Genomic DNA, 19,444 nt, shown 5'->3' with positions numbered 1-19,444 from the left:
GTTCAGGATGCAACAAACACCTACGTTGTATGCACTCCAACTTACTACATTATTGAGGTTAAGGACAGATAGAGAGGGAGAAAGAGAGTAAGGGTGCGATAGGCACGTGCTGGGCGGAAAATTGATAATAATAATAAACAGGACGAGATTGTGTGTGTGGGGAAAGGGAGGATATATGACATTGAATTCTTAAAAGTGGAAAAATGATACAGAATGAGACAAAATTGAAGGTCTTTGAAACGGTGTTTAGTGTTTAGAATGTCTATCCAAGAGCATTTATCCTTATCTTTGACTTTATGTTAATGCAGGAGGGAAAGCCATAAAGTACAAGAAATACGGTAATGTGTCGCTGGATTATAGTGAAAGCATTTGACTCCCCATCTTCCTGCGTTATTATAGCTTTTTTGTCCATCTTTTGATCTTTTAACCCCTTAATGGCTCCTAGTTGTTGGTTACATAACGGCGCAAGTGAAAGTGAGAATTGTGATGGTGGATGCAATTTCCTCAACAAATGTATAAACTTGGCCAACCTTTAGCATAAGAAAATTTAATGGCTCAAGTTCTTTTAGTAGGATTTATTGTTTCTTATGATGATGCTCCAGTAGTGCATTACATTACAAATTGTCATTGAATTAAATTGGATGAATAACTGTTATGGTTCAAGAGGGTCCGTATTTCAATCCTTGTTTCAAACTTTACCACTTGTTCTCCAGCCAATGCCAATGTTGCTAAATGCATAACTGGAGAACCAGTGGGAACGTCGTAGAAGATGGCCAGACGGTTTTTACATATATTGAATAAATTTCCAATCTGGCACATGAACAAATTTTTTTTATTTTGAAGGATAAAATTGCATTTTTCAATTTTTCGGCAGATTGGTTCCCTGCTGTTGGCTCGAGTTCGTAATTTGGAAACCTCATGGATCTCTGATTTGGACGACTCTGCCAGCGCCACTGATGGATCCACGATGCAAATGTCCTCCGGAAGAAATGCTTCCTATTTATTAGCTTCCATGTTCAATCCGGAACTGGATCTGACGCTGGATGACCGTGGCGTCACTCATGCCATTCGTCAACTCAATTTCATCCAAATGAAACGTAAGTTGTGTAACTCTTTTACTTTGATGCATGAAAAATATACTTGTGTAACTTCCAGAATGTCCCTAAATTTCCCAGAATCTACATTTATTTACGAAAGAGTTTATTTTTAGCTGCGGATGTGAGTCATTTTTGCCGTGTGCCTGTGCCAAATTATATGAGTTTTGTGTTTGGTTTAAATTTACATAATTTTTTGCACTTAATTTTGTGAATGTTTCCGGACTATTTGCAAATGAAACTATTTTGCATAAATAAGACATCACTCAAGTTTGCAAATTGGAATTTGGTAAATTTAGAACCTTTTTCAGTTCCCTGTGTTCATTTTATCTCATTTGCATGTTGTTATGAAGAAAGTTGAACCCAGAGGATACAAAGTTTGTTCATTTTTGTTACTCGAAAGAAGACACCATGCACGTGCAGTGGCGAAAGTCGTTCTGTCCACATGTCTCTTCCCTCTTTACTTATTCATGAACTGTGTAATTTGCGTGCTTATTTATATTCCATTCGGTCCATCTTGTCATTTATTTGCCTGATTTATCCTTCGCCAACTACTTTACACAAAATAATTTTCACTTTGGTATTATACAATTTGCTTCTAAATCACGAATCGCAAAGTGATGATGAGATTTTTGTCAAAGTCAAGGAATATAGTAAATACTTAGAGACTTGGAGGAGCATGCATCATCTTTTCAGCAATTCTTTATTTCTCACAAAAGTTTTTATATAACACACAATTCAGTAGAAAAAACATTTTTTGCTGCTCTCAACATTCGTGTAAGATTGCGTTCTCATTTTATATTAATCAGCCTTTGAATTTTCATGCAAATTTGCTATCAATTATTTAAAACTACCAAAAATTGGATTATTTTCGCTAATGTGTTCAGCATTCACAGATCATAGAAAAGTCAAACTTCAACTGCTTGAAAACTAGTTACAGCTTCTTACTCTTAGAATTGATTGTTTGCTTATTGTAGCTAAAAGTGTCCTATTCTGAATTGTGAATAAATCGACGAGTAAACTAAAATGGAATGTGATTGCATAATCAATGTTGTGAATGATATTTTTCTTCATTGAAGCTGCTAAAGATGGTGAGGAACGGAAGCCAGCAGGTATTCATCTTTTTCACATTTTCTCCTCGCTCTCCACGAACACTATTGACGCCAAGCACAGGCAACTTATTACTCAAGCTTGTTACAAAATTTGCACTTGCATAGTCTTAAACAAAACCTATTATGCAAATTACCCTCTTTTCCCCTCAGCAACAAAATCACTGGCTGATAACGGTAATTGTGCCGAAACGCATTTCTGCTGTGTTTAAGATAAAGCCTCAAAGACGACGGTCTACGCACATGCATAAGTATATTTGCCTCAGATTGTAATCAAAATTACGCATCAGTTAGAAAACTTGCGTAGACCATCCAACTAAAGTAAATACACACGACAAACTGCTTTCAACATTGTTGAAATACTTATCATTTAAAAAATCAGTACTCCCATTAAAACTAAATTGCAGAGATCACTTTCTTAGGCGTATCCAATTTGTGTGCCTAATTGTGCTTCGGACGCCACGATCATCGAGTCATCCTTGCATTTTAAGCTGCATTTGCAACTCCTGCTGCTGAAATGATGGAATTACTTTCTCCCATCTATGAAACTATTTCTTTGAGACGAAACGTGACGCTAGATATAAATTGAGATTAACATTCTACAAGTTTCAGTCCCACCAGCCGACACTTCTAATTACGAGGAGAGGGGAATGATTTTTCTCTGAGGAGATTTCAGTACTTGAAAAGACGACGCTGAAAAAGACTGATTTTTTTAGAATACGACTAAATGAGATCTTTAAAAGAGAGAGAGAGAGCTGGAGTGAGAGGATGAAGAAGAGGGGACGTCACGCTAATAAAAATTGATGGGTTGAGTTTCCTTGTTTGAAATTTGAATGAATCTTTTCTAGGAACTTAACCAAACTGATGGAAAATTGTAGGAAACGTTCTTTCTTATGCAGTGCAAATTAAGTCATCGCATCCTCTGCATTTCCGAGATCTTTCACTCACTTATATACGACTGCAACGTACTTAAATGCTCGTGTGGAGAGCAAGAGAGAGAGATGCTGGAGAATCTCTAGCTACAACTAATAAGGGAAATAAGTCGTGAATAAATGCGCTTCCTCCTGAGTTTAATCATCCACAAGCAAGACGTTTCATTAGGGTATTGACATTTCAAGCAGTTCTTGTCAGTCATCAATTTGCTTAACTTATTCTGAAGTATAAGCTAGTTGGTAGTTGAAACTTTCCGTTCGGCATCAGCATTAGAAATCTTGAACTATAAGTACTGTTAACTACGACGCAGATAAATCCTCTCTTTATGAAAGCAGGTAGACACCTTGAAAACTAATTTTCAAACGAAAAAATGCATACCTTTAGATGCAGGGTGCACAGCTTGAGAGTTGAAACGTGCATACACTTGCTGCCAAGTTTAATTGAATACTTGCAATTTTCCTAGGCCGTGTCAAAAGATAATTGATTAATGATCCTATTGGAAATCAGGAGCCGTATGGGTGTTAGCAAAATTCAGCGTAAAATAGCCCACGAGATTGTTTCCACTGAGCTGAGCGGGTATCCTCACAACGGATCAAAAATAAATCGGTTCAGGATTTCTGCTGGGACGAAGAGGGTGGTCTCCGAAGACAACTAAACTCCATTGTTCCATGTCACGTCAAAAGACATTCGGCTGACAGACGACACGGTCCTGAGTATGGATCGGTTCAGGACTTGTGGTTCATGCAGTGATGGATGGATTTGTGTTTAATGCTGATTTACTTTCTCACGTTGACCATTCTCAGGGATCGAATTTATACATAATGAGTTAAGAGTAGGGGGTGAAAATGCACACTTTGTGATTTTTTCGACGCATTGCTATTGAGGGTATGTCACTTAATTATAAAAAACTATTAGAGCTGAAAATAATTTTCAGCCTTCAAAGCTCGACCAATAAAATAGTTCAAGAAAATGTGTACCGATTTAAGTACTTGGTCAAAGTAATATAATATTTAATAAAAGCCCGAAGTCGAGACTCCAAAATCACAGTTGTAAATATGTATGTTCCCATAAACAGGTTTTACTGGCAACCATATTGAAGAAAGTGGTACTATTTTCCAACTTTGGGACTGCGATGAGATATTATGGGAGGGCTACTAGGTGAGATATTATGCCGAGCAAATGCAAGGTTTCTCAAATTAACGCCTCGCACAGACAAGAAAGCAACCAAATAAATTGTGTTAAAGAGGACTTTTGCCGTGTTGTATGTGCCACTTGGCCCGGGAGCAGACAACGCCCGGCTTACCAAACTCGATTAGCCCACTTTATTTATTTCACTGTGTTCTCAACTAAACAAAAGTTTGTGCAAAATTATGGCGAATCCCTTGTGACAAATGCGTTTGGCAATTTAACTGCATTCGCCCGACTTGTACTTTATTTCTGCGCTTAATTGCTCAAGTGGCCAAAGATGATTTTTCTGTGCCGTCGTACTTTCCGAGTACATACATATGCAGAGGTTATGATGACGCATAATGGAGCCCCGTTTCTACTCATCGTTGAACAAAAGAATATCTAGTTTCTCATGTGGGTTGATGGTGTGATGTAAATGAACCTGACACTCTTTGTATCTCTCAACTTCCATGCTCTCTCTCTGAGCTTTTGCATTGTTACAATTTCGCAAACATTCCAAAGAGAAAATAAATTGTTTACTGTTGACTGCGGATGCTTGGTTTGGAAACCAAGACTGTAAATTTTGCAGCAAGCGTGGAACTCGCAGTGGTCGTTGTGAGCTTTGCTGCATCCAATGCCAGCGAAAGAGTTTACTTACTTGGTGAACACAAAGAGAGCTTATTTCCCCGAAGACACTTTGCTTATGCTCGTAGAAGAAGGAACCCAACGTATGACGTACATAAGCTGGTGGGTTTTTGTTTCGTGCTCGTTCCTTGATTCCTTCTTTGTGGGGTGTCCTCTATCTAGTCGTCCTGGTAGCGTGAAGAAAGCGCAAACCTGGTTTTCCTCTGGTGAAAGTTGACGTTGAGTATGAGTGAATTAAAAGTGAAGCACTTGACGAGTTAAGGGGAATTTCATGCACGACTTTCTGCACGAGTTTGGGGCTATGGTGGACCTGTCTCCAGCCTGTGACAAAAGTCCCATTGTTTCTTGTATGCGATAAATGCGAAAATTTCCCAGTGCAGAACCAGTCAGTCGGTTTGGCTCATCTGGAGAAAGAAGAATTATTTAGAAGGGAAAGTTCTGAGAGAGAAAAGTTGAGGAGTGGATTTATTTATTCTCTTGTCCTTGTGGAATAAACATTGCACAAACTTAAATCATGAGTTAGTTGAGTTATTCTTCATCTCGACATGAATTTAGCTAGTTGGGCCTCTCTTGATGAGTTTATGAATTTTAAATTAGACTAACAGAGTAAATACTTACTTGGTCGGTGGTTGGACCACGTTTATTACGAATTTATTCCTAAACACTGAGGTTTTACGACCATGGTGGACTACGGAAGGGTGAAATTAAAAGAAGAGTGAATGAAGAGTGTGGGATTTTAATTACTTTATATTAGACCTTGGCGTTTATATTCCTACTAACTAATCCACTTGTTTGAGGAATTATTGGCCAACCACCAACCCTCTGATTTGTGCACGGTATATGCACTGTGCATATGCACTGTGAATGTGCTACTACTCTGGCTGGGCAGTCCTACTTTAATATGAGTGGAATTTCACATGCTAATATATAATTTTTGTGGTTACAAACATATTCCGTAATTTTAGTTGGAAAATTATACATGTATGCATTTTAGCAAAATTAATCAATAGATTTGAATTTGCTTGTTTTGCAGCCCCTGGACCAGTCGTCATAATTCCTGAGGAGTGCAGTGCGGAAAATAACAGCGTCACAATAGCTTGGCAGCCTCCCCCAACCTCCTTTGTTGAAGGATATGTATTAGAGCTGGACGATGGAGCTGGTGGAGCATTCAGAGTATGACGAATTTAAAATTATATTTTATTATAAAACTGGCAACAATCTCTCGTGACTAGTAAATACGGCTCAAGTACATATTTCCCAGTCTTGATTGCATTTAAAATCCATAAATTAATTACAATCCAAAAAGTCAGTGCACATATTTTTAGGTAATTCCTTGTCCTATCCTAACCCCCAGATCTTCCTTGAAACGGAAAAACCCCGGTCTGGAGGCTTGATATGGCATCTTATCGTGAATGAACATCTCGCAGTTCTTTGCTCTTGCTGGACACGAAATCATTTCCTCCATAGGATGTGATCTTGTAGTTTCTTCATCTGACAAATAAGAGGCACGGGAAGGGAAGTTTTCACCACGAAAGCAGGAAAGGTCTTCCTTCCTCAGAAATTTCCGCCTGGTGTGAATCTTGATTTTGCCTATTCATCACTCTGACACCGACACTGTCCATTTTTTCTTGTTCTCTTTCTTCCTCCTTTCTTTCCCTTCTTTTCACTCGATAAAAGGTCTGCTGCGTAATTGTAAACTTGTTCAATGCATGTTTTGTCCTCTCGTTCTCCTAAAAACGAACCCAGCCAACTTCTTCTCCGGATATTTTTTGACCATGGTTTGAATGCCCACAACCCAGCGTGTGTGCACTGTTGCTTAAATAATACACGTGTAATAAGGAGCAGTGGCTTAGGTATCAGAGTGAGAGCGTAATACACTTTCTCTTCCACCACGTCGCGTAGCTGTTTTCTCAATTTGTCATCAATTCTGGGCCGTCTACCCGTCTAAACAGGGTCATCAGTCTGGATAAAGGCCTAATGTGGACAAACCTAAAAAACTCATTCAACCCGAGTATCAACATAAGTAATATCTTTTAGCAAAACACTTGCTGATGACGACCGCAAAGGTTTGTTTGCTCATGTGTAGAAGAAAAAAAACATAAGGATTACAGAAATTGTGTCGTCTTTAGTCTTTTGTAAGAACTGGGTAAATATTAACGGGAAATTGCGAGGCTGTAGAGGAATATCAATTTACAGTGCCTAAAAATAAAAGCAAGTCAGTAGGCAACACAATAGTTTCACATCCGCATGAATGACCACAACACTTTTGGTTTGTTTATACGTCGTGTGGTGTGGAATATTACTGTCGAGTTATTGATTACAAAACAGCATATTTTTACGAGAGGCAATTTCTGATTGCTCATACGAGGTTTTCCTTTCGCGATCTAGTTACAAAAGTAAACAGGATTCGTAGGCGCAAAATATTGCCGAGACAGCATTTCTTATGATTTTGATACCAAGCTTTGGCTGTAATGTGAAACCGACGAAGCAGAAATAGCTTTATCATAAATGATCATAATACTGATATTCTTTACTTGCACGGTGAAGCTGACACCGCAAATTCGTAGGCAAAGCCATGCATCACTATCAATAAAGGTGGATTAGTAGATTGCTACTGATTAGTTGGTCAGCTATTTTTGAGCTAAATGTCCCATTTGTAAACTTACTGAATAAAGTTGACTGGACAGTAATGTATTCGAAATTTATCTTTACCGTCACCTTAGCCTATTGTTTCGAATTTCTACATATAAATACAACTCGTACGTCTGCGGGAAGCTAAATACGGGTAGATACGAGTACATTTAATAAACTTACGTCATATTTAAAGCAAGTTTTGCAAGTTTGCTCACTCAATGATCCATGGCCAGGAGGCAGAAGGCAACGTGAAGGTATCACTGGTGGTAGCAATGATGCGATGAAAGTGGTTTCAGCTTAAGTGAAAGTTTAGCAAACACGGATTTTGGTGGTTCTGTCCATGACAGTGGAAGGAGTGAATCCCGAGGCCAGAGACAAGTCAAGGAAAGCCTCACCGGTTGGATGATCTGATACTCCAGTGCGGTTTACACCAGGTCATATCCACGACTCTGGACTCAAATATGCAAATTGATTAGCTATTGTCGTTGCTACTTTACTAATTTGGAAGTACGGAATTCTGGTTAGTATTACATGTGCAAAGTTGGTGCTACACTTCGGCTACTCCCTCGCCACAAATTCCCCTAGTATTAAATAATATAGTCGAGTTTGATATTCTGCCTTGATAAGGTTTGTCCCAGTTGTTGATTCTATGCAAATATTTCTCCATGGAAGAGACGTCAAATACGGGCTGAATGATTAATCTCATCTCTATTCCAAATTATTATCTATTAAAAACGAGACATAAATATTTCGAATTTTAAAACAAGCATCAGTGACCAAACTGAATAGCATGCTTGCGTAATGTTGATTTTTGATTGTTGGCATGTCTGAACACAGACACATAAATATTTATTAATCTTCCAAGTCTATGTATGGATAAAAGGTTTTATATTTAAACCGATTATATATTAACTAGTGCACTTATGTATCTCTAGCCTAGTAATGCATCTTCGTGTTTAGCTACATACATACAACTGATAAAGTCATGGCGGCATGTTGATGCATTGCATAATAAAAATTAATAAGGAAGGAAGTGCACAAGTCCGGAAAGTCGATTTCCGTCCGTCCTGATACCATTCTAACTAACTGGCACGTCTAACGAACCGTCGACTGCCTACAGATAGGGTTGATCACGGTCAATAATCTTCATTATTGTTATAATTACTGACAATGAGCACTTTATGACTACGTATAAATATCTATTTTAGCAATCTTATATATATATCTGACTCACCAAAAAGGGTTTGATTATCTCCAGCAGCAGGTGGAAGCGCTTATAATAGAAAGCTGAGGTTGAAGTGTATATGTAACTGGTAATCATAAATTGGTCAAAAGAACTCCGTGCTGCTGGGGATGATGGATTTGACGTTGTTGTGTAGACGGGCGTATACGAGCTAAAAATAAGAGCTGGGTGGTTGATGCGATGTATGTAGGTAATTGAAACCTTTGATTGACTGTGTTTGATTGACTTTGTTTTGTTGTTGTATCTCAACAGGAAGTTTACTGTGGGAAAGAGACAATTTGCACCGTGGACGGTCTGCACTTCAATTCACTGTACAATGCACGCGTCAGGTCATTCAACAGCACAGGCGAGGGCGGATACTCCGACACCATAAGTTTACAAACCGCAGAGGGTAAGTTTTTTCTAATAATTATAATGCTCGCGTTTTTAGTCGTTTTTAATTGCATTATAAACTTGCATTCATTAATATTTTTGTCTGTCTGTTCTATTTAAATTTATGTGCTCATTCTGAGTTGTGCAAAAAGTCCATGATTATAATTAAATGGGCATAAATATTCAAGCCTGAGACTTTTTAGCCCGAGTCAGGGCTTATGGAACCATCATGTCCGTCCGTCCGTCTGTCCGTCTTACGATAACTCTCATTAAACCAATCCGATCGACTTGAAATTTGGTACCCATGTAGTATGGGACAAATGAGGAGTTAAGTTCTAAGATGAGCGAAATCGGTCAAGTGGTTGACCGGTGGGGGTCATATAGGTGGGTGGGGTATTATGCACCAAAATTTCAAATCGTTCTAGAAAGCTAAAATTTGGCACTCAGGTGGCTAATGGTGTCTAATTGAAGAATATGAAGAGAAATTTGTAAAATTTTCATCTGGAGGGACCCGAGGGGGTGACCCATACGGATTTTTGAAATTCCTCAAATCAAACTGAAATTTGATAGAAAAGGTGCTAACAGCCCCCAATGGAAGAATATGAAGTGAAATCGGTAAACACTTTAAGTGGAGGGACCCTAGGGGGTGGCCCATGCCGATTTTAGAAATTGTCTTAAAAAGATGAAATTCGGTATGATGAAACTTAATAGCTTCTTATGAAAGTATATGAAGTTAAAACCGATCAAAGTGGAAAGTGCAATGTCATAACGAACGAATCACTATTTGAAGGATCCAGTAGGGTCACCCCCACTGTTTTGGAAAACAATCGTAGAAGACAAAAAGTTGGCATGATCCTGCAGGGGCAGATCAGCTTAATAAATGTGAAGTAAATTTTAAGATTTTTTTGCCAGGAGGACCCAGTAGGGTGACCCATACTGGTTTTTGAAATTGGTCAAATAAGTTGACATTTCGCATGCTGGATCATGGGAACATTTTTGACGTTTAAATATCACAAATATCAAACTGCAGTTCGCAATTGCGAATTGTAGTTGGTACGGGTCATTTCTCATTTGGCAAAAATTTAGAAGCGGACTTTGTCCCTGACTCGGGCTATATAAACACTGCACACTGTAGGTTTTTATTCAGGAAGGTTGAATTTATAGATATGTACATATCGATTTCTAACTTGGCACATTCGAATGTTGTCAGAGTTTTTTTCTTATTTATTTGCTGGCTCGGTTGCAGATTGCGACGGTTGCATTAAATAAGCTTCGAATATGGGTGAGGTTAGGCTAAAAGTTTAAGCAATTATATGGACCATTCATTCCATTGTCACAGAATGCATACTTTATGGAGAGAGACTAGAATTCCAGAAATTTGCATAAGACTTTTTAACTGCTAAACGCAAAGTGGGTCTTACGTATGTACACACTTAATCACTGTGCAGAACTTATGGCGACATTTCCTATTTCATGACTATCATATTCACAATCTCTACTCCAATAGAATTAAAAATTGAGCTTATAATGTACATGCACGTAAAATACTTTCAATACATACCACACATGGTCCATACAACTGCGTGTGTGCGATTTTAATATTTTTTGGTGAGGGATTTGGTGACCATGTGTAGCCAGTCCACCCACATAAATCAGAATTAGAAATAACTGAGCACCTGGTTGGGCGAACTTACTACTGCTGAATATAATTGGAATGTTTCAACATTGCTTATGTATCCTACTTTTTATCAGTTTAGTAGAAATAAATTAACGGTTTTTTTAGAGGTCAGTATGCCAGAATCTAGAAAATAATAATATCATGCCCGCATGGCGAATAAAGTTCTTTTTACCTTCAACTACCCAACCCTATCTGTATAATTAACTAACCCAATAATGCTGCCTTTTTTATTAGTATTAAAAAACAAGGGGAGAAATGAAAATTTTATTCACTGACACGCACATACTTGTGAAATAAAATCATAGACAAGAAGATGAATAATTTGATAATTTGCTATGATCTAACTGACATTTGTTAATAAAAATTATCATGTCTTCATCAACAAAAATTATGTCAGTATGTAATACTAAAGTTCGAATTTTATGTATGTTTTCAGTCGCGTGGTTTACATTTGATCCAAGTCTGATAGCGCACGGTGTTCGCCTCTTGAATGAGAACAACACAGCAACAACCGATTCCTACGAGCCGAGGTACGAATTGTTAATTGTAAACTAATATCACTGCTGGACCACATTGGGGTGTCTGCATCGGCTGTAATTAATAATATTGGAGGGCATCTCCCTCCAGTGACATAGTCCTGTTCTTGCGTAGAGAACTCATCCTCAGTTGAACATTAATTTCTTTTTTTCAGGTTGATTTTGGGTAGCGTTGGCTTCGCACGTGGCGTACATTATTGGGAGGTAAGGTTGTTTTCTATGTAATTATTACTATAATGCCCATGCTTCTTAATTTCACTATAATTTTACTTTCTTCAATGTAGTTCTCGGTGGACAAATGTAAGTAAAATTTCCTTAGTGTGATTTCTTTCTCATAAATTGCTGGTTAAAAACAATTGCATTTTGTCAACTTTACAGATGACGCAAGCGCCGACCCCTCATTCGGTATTGCCAGGATAGATGCTGCAAAAGATGAAATGTTGGGTAAGTCAACAAAGCGACTGTTTAATTAGTAATTTGTACAATAATATGTGTTGGGCCATCCTGTCTAAATGTACGAACTTTGTGTATACGAAAAATAAGAGTGAGGAACAAATCCGCTAGCTGGAAGGTGACATTTGATGCATGTATTATGGCTGATAACTAGTTCATGTCGTGGGACGTTTAATAGTATCTCATAAAATTGGGCATTGAATATATAGTGCTTTCGATCAATTCCCTTCCTTCAAGATATCCTAGTTTACGACCCAACAAACCATGCTAAATATTTGATATGCCAAAAAAAGACACGACTTTGCCTGTGCATTTAGCTATCTGACTTCGTATGAGGCAATTTCTACTACTTTACGATGCGAGAAACCCATCTCGTTGAATCCTGTAACGTTGCCGCATCTCAAATTAGCGAACACGAGCCAAAAAATTTGCACACAAAGTCGAGATCGTAAAAAGCTACAATAACTCATGAATTTGTGTGTGTTAGTACATCACATTAACAGCCTGTCAAACATCCAGAAAATAAAAAAAGTTACACATAATAATTGTCACGCTCTAATAAATCCGTCCATTTACAGGAAAAGATGACAAGGGCTGGGGAATGTACGTTGATCATCAGGTTTGTTTCTCTCAATTTTCACGATTAAATTTTATCCAAATCAGATAAATAACAAAACGAGTGTTATTAATCATTCAACTTTTAACCAGACAAAACAATCTCTTGAATGTCTTACAGAGGTCTTGGTTCATCCATTGCGGGGTTCACTCGTGTCGAACTGAAGGAGGAATTGGGACCGGATCAACTGTCGGGATACTCTTGGGTAATTAAATGATCATTTAATTGACTATTCAAATTTACTTTCCATTCTGGCTTATGTAATTGATTTATTCGTCATGTAGTTAATTAATAGAATTATATCAAAAACAATAGTTATCAAAAGGCAACAATCACATAAGGAGAGATGTGCGAACAATAATAAATAGCATACTTTGGAGAACATACATTTCAAGAAACAATACATCCCATCTCTTTGTACAGATTAGGTCGGGGGGCAGGCCGTGGAAGTTGTTTGACTGGGTCACGATTCGGGTCCAAATGTTTGCGTCTTCCTTGCTATTAGCCATCCATCTTTCCTTAACTGAGGAATGTCGAATTCGGAACGGGGACGTTTCACATTCGGATAAAGTTGCAAAGTTCGGAGGGCGAATTGGCACATCGTCATCTACGAACTCGAAAAAGGTGACACCATCCTCGTAATGATCATTTGCTAAGATCTTCGCTGCAATCTGATTCTCAAGCGGGATGGCGGCTGTGTTTGTGATGATGAAGAGTTCCGAGTTACTCATGACATTAAATTGGTCTCCATATGTCTAAAAAATAAGAAAAGATGAACAATTAAAGGGGTCGCATTACAACAATTACGCAAAGTAATGCAGTCAGCAATAATAATTCGACCGGTAATTTACCATCCAAAATCCTTCAGCCTGTTCGGCTACAAACATCTCCTTGCACAGAGTCACCATCATTTCCAGACAGATGCAGGGGTCGGCTTCGTTCAGCAAACGAAGTTTTATTTCGCTGCTGGTACTAGGAGAAACAGTGAAGTGGACACGTCTCATGGCGAAAACGCCATCACTTGACAGCCATTTGCCAAAGTAAAATTGTTTCCTTATGGTGGGATCTTGTATCAAGTCAGCCCAAGGTCGGTCGCCAATTCTGAAGGACGTGAGATCAAAATGGGGGGGTAAATACAAGAGGACGCTCAAATACAGGATGTGAATATCTGGGGTGTTGAAAACTCGGTTGTTGTTGCCTAAAAATTTGGCGCTTTTTTTTGTAGGGTTTGCGTTATGCGCCTTTTGCGCGTCCGATTGTCCACCCTTCCACATTCTACCAAAATAACTCCACAAAGATTGACGTTTCGGTTTTCCGTTGTGGTGTCCATTAAATACAAAATATCCCAGATCCAGTGCGTGGTGTACCGTCTTCTTGAATTTGGATGTCACACCTGCATCTGCCATGATCATTCGCCGCTGATCATCATTGGCATCCCGGGTTTTGAACCACTCCAGAAAAGAGATTCTTGCCCTTTGGAGTCTTGGGTTCTTCGAGTAGACCGGCACACCTCCTCCTAGATCTCCTCCAACTGCATCACTTGACGATGACGATCCCACAACCACTGGGACTGGGACGAGTGGGATGGCCTCGTTTGCCTCAACTTCTCCAAAACGGAAGGCGGCGTCGTCAAATGAGGCATCTGCAAAATAACCAAAATAGTTACTTACTTGGTTAGTTATTTATGTCGGCCAGAGTTCCTCAAAATAAGTGCACAAAGAGTGCTACTAAATAATAATTAGGTAAGTTATAATTACCTTCAATTTTTTCATCATCATCACTGTCGTCGTCGTGATCGCTTGGAGGCGGGGATCTCCGAAACCTCTTGGTCGGGACAGGGTGGGGAAATGGCTGCTGTTCCTCTTGTTCTCCAGAAGTTTGTGAAGAACTGGAGGACTCTGAAAAATAATGACAACACAATGATATTTAATTATTGGTCATACTTGTAACAAAAGATACATATGTAATTAATTAGTTAAGCAGTACCTTCAGTATTAATCGAATCATCGCTGTCCTCGTCGGCAAATCCCGCATATTCAACGGGATCCTTGTCGATATTGCGCTGTGAGCGCCTTGGTCCTGACATGGTATGAGACTGACTAAAAGACACACTAGAATTAGTGAGACGGTAAGGGGGGAAGAGAATTAAATATTGTCAATGTTTTATATAACAACCTTGGTAGGGGGGACATGAGGTGGTCGTCGCACTTTGAGAGAGAGGAAGGAGAACAAATGACCGTACTCGTGGTCCTTCAGAGAGTAAATGCCAAAATTCACTTTGTCCTGACCTGGACAACAATATCGTTTTGTTTACACGCTTGCTTCACAGCCACCTGCGAGTAATGCATTACTCTGGTGGTGGTGTGAGCACGACAAGACAGGACAAAACGTGTACTTGTTGAGATAAAGAGAGCATTGTAGATAAGAGAGCTAAGAAACGAAAGCATTGCACCAAAATGCAAACTTAAACATTGAATTGTATTGTTTTAAACTATGTTTTTAAATTCGTAAATGAATTAGTAATAAAGTTTAGAACATCTCTTGGGACTCTCACTCCCTTGTAGAAGTGGTATTCTTAAGATACCGATGGTATTTGAAAATAAAATGAAAATATATTTATGATTGTATTATTATAATATTTAGGATAATATTTATGATTGATTGATTTATGATGTCTATTTGTCTATTTTGTTAAATAGACCTGGACCGACGCCAAATTTCATTTTATGTCAACGAAGAACAACAAGTAAGTACAATTTTACTACTTATTGTGTTATCAAGTTACATGATGCTATTTATTTAATTCCGCGAGTATGTACGCTTTCCTTGTTGTGGTTGAATATGTGAAAAAAGATGATAACTTTGAACAAGTTGAGTATGACGTCAATCGATTCAATAATTCTTGGGAAAAAATCGTGGGTAGGTGGTTGGCGGAAACGAGAATTGAACTAAGCACCGTTTCCGGAATGAGATGGATAATACGAGCATTAGGGTGAATAAAAAGAATTGATCTGAACACTTTTTTTGTTTCAGGGTCCAGTAGCTTTCACTAGTTTATACGGTGTCTTCTACCCAGCTGTCAGTCTAAATTGTAACGTCACAGTCACCCTACACACCGCCATGGAACATCCCGTTCTCACGGAAAATGGGACGCTGTGCAGGCGTTAGATTGGATGAAGAAATGGGTGATTTGCAGGTTGGTTATAATTGCAGATCTGCCTGTTCCTCACGTTAATCGGAAAAATGTTTTCCTAGCCATGTTGTTACGACCCATCCTTTTAAATCTTACTACGATTTGTCCAACTATTGATTTTACCATTTTTCTCGCTTATTTTATTAGTGTCACTAGTACTAGTCTGTGAAACCCCAAAGTGTTTATATCCAGTTGTCAGTTAAAATGTTATGAGATACATTTCATCCAAATGTGTACATATAAATCTATAGTTGATCTCTTTTGTACATTAAAATAACATGTAACTCTCGCCATGTGCAGTCATAGTCATTAAGGTTCAAGTGTGCTACAAGTTTTTTGCAGAATACTGACGTTACGTTTATGATATAATCACAGATGCGTGCATTCACGTAATTTGGAAGTTTCCTATTTTTTAAATTGATACAACTGTTTAAATATGAGTTTGTATTATTCGGTGAGTTTTTTTAACAAAGTGTACAAATAAATATATGGAAAAATTACTTGCCCAAATATAGAATTGAATAGCAAAAAAATGAAAATGAAGAATTCGAAAGTACGTACCGTTTATCTATATACATAAGTTTACAAACAACTTTCGCGTATACTCTGTCAATGCTTAATTAAATGGTAATTAATCCAGACTGCTCTTTAGTACAAGTAAATCAAGTAATTAAACTGACTGTTGGCGTTTAAATGTTTTATACCAATATCGCGTCAACCTCGATAAATAAAAAATTGTTGCGTTTTCAAAGTACATGATTATGTCCATTTGTTGACTAAATTCCGCGTACTACTCCGCCTCTAGTCGAAACGTAGGTCATTATCACAGTGACATTGAGATAATGCATATACACATCCATCCATTAACTCGTCCCCAATATGCTCAGAAGGAGAACAAGCTCGTTAAATAATTAATAGAAATACAAAGTTCGCCAATTATTTTGCTCTCTCCGCCACCACCCCTAATTCATAAATGTCATCAAAGTCTTTCACCAAAGTCCACAAAATTTGTCTCCTTATGTTTTATTCACATCAACTTCAAAGTACCAGCCAATGCCACCAACAATGCCACCAACATTCGTATATTCACTAACGCACTTGCCCTACTCCACGCTTGATGAATGCATGTCGGCGCCACGACGTTGAGAGATTCGACGAGGACAAAACTTCCCCTAGTTTGTGTCCTCTGGTCGGGCATACCTCACTCGCCGATGAGAAAGTTCATTAGGAAATTACTTATCAACTTTACTTTGGGTGGCCGGGACACGAAATAAGTTCAAAGTTCTATTCTAGGTAAGAGATTACAAGCTTACAGTTTTCAATTGAATGGAGAATAATGCAGCGGGATGTCAACCCCTAAGCCAACCATGGTGCAGAAAGCAAATCTAAATTCGATGCAATAATGACTATCAGCACAATGTCCTTGATTCATTGTGTATCTAGGATTCCCTGTGGACTGACTTAATGGGCAATGCATTATTGCACCAACCAACCGACAGTCAATTTGAATCTGTCAGCAAACCCTACAGTGCAGCAAGGAATGGAAGGAGGGAGGGAGGGAGGGGGTGGATGCGTGTTGGGTGCGAGTGATGATAACGCACCTTTTGTTACATGGAGGCTCTTGTTACACTGTGCAAACAAAGAAAAATAATAATATTCAGTTTTAAAATAACTTTGTTACAGACGAGAAGGCAGCCTAATAAAGTAAGAAGAGGAGTAAATTATGTATGTGTTCTTCCACGATAGAAATGCAGTAGCGACCAGATTAACCAATTTCATTAAAACATCAATCATTGTTCACATTCCATTATTTTCAACTTGGGACGTACATTTTTTATTTATATCCAAGTTAATTTATTGTCGACGTACATGTATGTACTATAAAATATGCAAACGATGTCCGACTTGTACAATTATTTATTCCAAGCACACATTTACATATAGTAAGGTTGATGAAAATAAGTTTGCATTTGGCCATCGTATATTGCATGCACAATGGCCCATGGTCCTGAGGTGATGAAGGATAATACGTAATAAATATAGTACTTGTCCTTAGTTATAGATTTTTATAAGTAAATATTATTTTTAGCATGAAAAATTAAGTTGCATACATGGGATATCAATTAACATGATAAATAAGCGCAAGTTAATGTACACATGGATTTATACACATTATTTGTGTATATAGCGAACACAAAAAGACAGCACAACGAAGCAAATGCAAAAACTATCCAAAGTAGAACACTGGCACTCGAGGGTGGGGGAGGAAACACATTTAGGTATTTATGTATGAGTCATTTGTAGGGTCCATTCCATGTGCGGACCATTCGGCTGACGCTGACTCACTTCCACATTCCATTTGAAACCATCACAAAAAAATTCTCACCATCTCACTTGAAACTGAAGCTTATGCGATAATAATTCGACGATATTTGTAATAAGAACACAGATTTAAAAAATTGCACCCACTTTTAAATTGGAGTTTTTCTCGTGCTGTCAACATCGAAGTGTCGAATGTCACTAATAAACTCAAACACTACCCAAATGCAGTACAGCTTTAGCAAACTTGTAAAGCCTAAAAGTACTGGTTTAGCCCATAAGATGTTGGCTGTCAACCTTCCTTGATATGTTTCACATGCCGCAAACACGATCAATATCACCAGAAGTATCCAAGCTCCAAGAAACCACTTCATGCAATGTCTGCTATTATTCTAGGAATTTGCCAAAATAGTTTTCCTTCAGTTGTGCATTTTGTCTGAAATTTTTGTAGCTAAATATTAAATGCATACCTGGTTTGCTCCAAGAAACAAATACACGGTGAGGACGAATTGTGCGACGGAGAATATAAGGTATGCAATTCCAAAAAGTAGCGATGGGACATCCGCGTCTCCCCAGCTCCATGAATGTGCAAACTTTTGTACTATGATTAGCCCAGTGAGGAAAAAGGCTCCGGATGTAAACTGAAATTCAAATCGCTTAATTAATAATTTGCTGAATTGCAATTTTGTAATGTCGCATGGTTATGACCAACTTACGAATTCCACTCCTGCCACAGCACGTGCTCCATTTTGCAAAGAAATCCCACAACATGGATTTAAACCCATTATACTTAAAATTGGCAAGAAATCATATAATTACAACAATAGGTTGACACGAGTCGAATAATTTTTTTCGAGGTCACGCTGTGTCTTGCTACGAAGGCGTCTTAACAATTCACTGTTATTGGCCAAACTGTTTATAAACAAACAAATTTCTCTTTGCGCACAGAAATAACGCACTCCGTACTTGCTGAGTGTCAAGCCTATAACAATAGTGCGAATATTGCTACCAAACACAACAGGAATGATGATGTATGAAATGAAATGAAATGATGCAGTGTGAATTGAATGTTAAGGGGACAACTCAGATTTAAAGGGAACAAGCCAACGCTGTAAAGCATTATTCATCATGCGTGAGTTGGGACGAGGTTTTATTACACCAATCAGCTAGCGTTTCCTATAATAATACTTTAGAGTATACGAATTCGATTCGATATGGTTGGCATTCGTCATACAGAAATTATTCTCTTCGCGTCGTAGCGTCGTAAAATGCTGAATAAAATGTGTAGGGAGAGAACAGGTAGGTGGATAACTATGTATGCATATACCTACATAAGTACATAGGTACTACTCCAACACATGACCACGACGATGACGACGACGAGTTAAAGTTACCTGGCGGAGGGCAAAAAACAGCATATGAACATAACAGTCAAACGCTGTTAAAACTTTT

At 38.3% G+C, this 19,444-nt stretch overlaps 2 protein-coding genes and 1 long non-coding RNA gene across 7 annotated transcripts in view; 1 reads left to right on the top strand and 2 right to left on the bottom strand.

The window, feature by feature from the left end:
* The window catches only part of LOC110843043 (E3 ubiquitin-protein ligase TRIM9), a 65,145-nt gene extending 48,718 nt beyond the window's left edge, over positions 1 to 16,427 (top strand). Inside the window, exons 7-18 of one of the 4 annotated variants that reach the window (XM_035847854.1) lie at positions 875 to 1,097; positions 2,183 to 2,206; positions 5,982 to 6,121; positions 9,078 to 9,216; positions 11,312 to 11,405; positions 11,567 to 11,615; positions 11,696 to 11,711; positions 11,790 to 11,855; positions 12,443 to 12,483; positions 12,601 to 12,685; positions 15,180 to 15,226; positions 15,514 to 16,427. In XM_035847854.1, coding sequence (XP_035703747.1) covers positions 875 to 1,097; positions 2,183 to 2,206; positions 5,982 to 6,121; positions 9,078 to 9,216; positions 11,312 to 11,405; positions 11,567 to 11,615; positions 11,696 to 11,711; positions 11,790 to 11,855; positions 12,443 to 12,483; positions 12,601 to 12,685; positions 15,180 to 15,226; positions 15,514 to 15,648 — 1,059 coding nt within the window. In that variant the 3' untranslated portion in view covers positions 15,649 to 16,427. Of the gene's footprint in view, positions 1 to 874; positions 1,098 to 2,173; positions 2,207 to 5,981; positions 6,122 to 9,077; positions 9,217 to 11,311; positions 11,406 to 11,566; positions 11,616 to 11,695; positions 11,712 to 11,789; positions 11,856 to 12,442; positions 12,484 to 12,600; positions 12,686 to 12,903; positions 13,622 to 15,179; positions 15,227 to 15,513 lie in introns of those variants that run through there. The other 3 variants (XM_022088955.2, XM_035847855.1, XM_035847856.1) reach the window with 3 other exon arrangements.
* On the bottom strand, positions 6,128 to 9,070 carry LOC118434406. 2 transcript variants are annotated; one of them, XR_004833986.1, is made up of 3 exons: positions 8,817 to 9,070; positions 8,114 to 8,307; positions 6,128 to 8,031 (listed from the first exon to the last, which is right to left on the bottom strand). It is a non-coding gene; the product is annotated as an uncharacterized LOC118434406 (long non-coding RNA). The 2 variants fall into 2 exon arrangements; XR_004833987.1 differs by having other exon boundaries at positions 8,114 to 8,290.
* A 1,145-nt stretch (positions 16,428 to 17,572) lies between the features above and the next one.
* LOC118434650 lies at positions 17,573 to 19,157 on the bottom strand. Its single transcript, XM_035848659.1, has 3 exons — positions 18,709 to 19,157; positions 18,463 to 18,633; positions 17,573 to 18,384 (listed from the first exon to the last, which is right to left on the bottom strand). Exons 1-3 carry the CDS (start codon positions 18,775 to 18,777, stop codon positions 18,145 to 18,147), a joined length of 480 nt encoding a protein of 159 aa, XP_035704552.1. The 5' UTR covers positions 18,778 to 19,157; the 3' UTR covers positions 17,573 to 18,144.
* Positions 19,158 to 19,444: the final 287 nt, after the last annotated feature.

Source organism: Folsomia candida, unplaced genomic scaffold (assembly GCF_002217175.1).
Source record: "Folsomia candida strain VU population unplaced genomic scaffold, ASM221717v1 Fcan01_Sc002, whole genome shotgun sequence".
Taxonomy (NCBI): Eukaryota; Metazoa; Arthropoda; class Collembola; order Entomobryomorpha; family Isotomidae; genus Folsomia; species Folsomia candida.
Note: the sequence above shows the minus strand (reverse complement) of the source record. Positions and strands in the feature narration are given on the sequence as shown.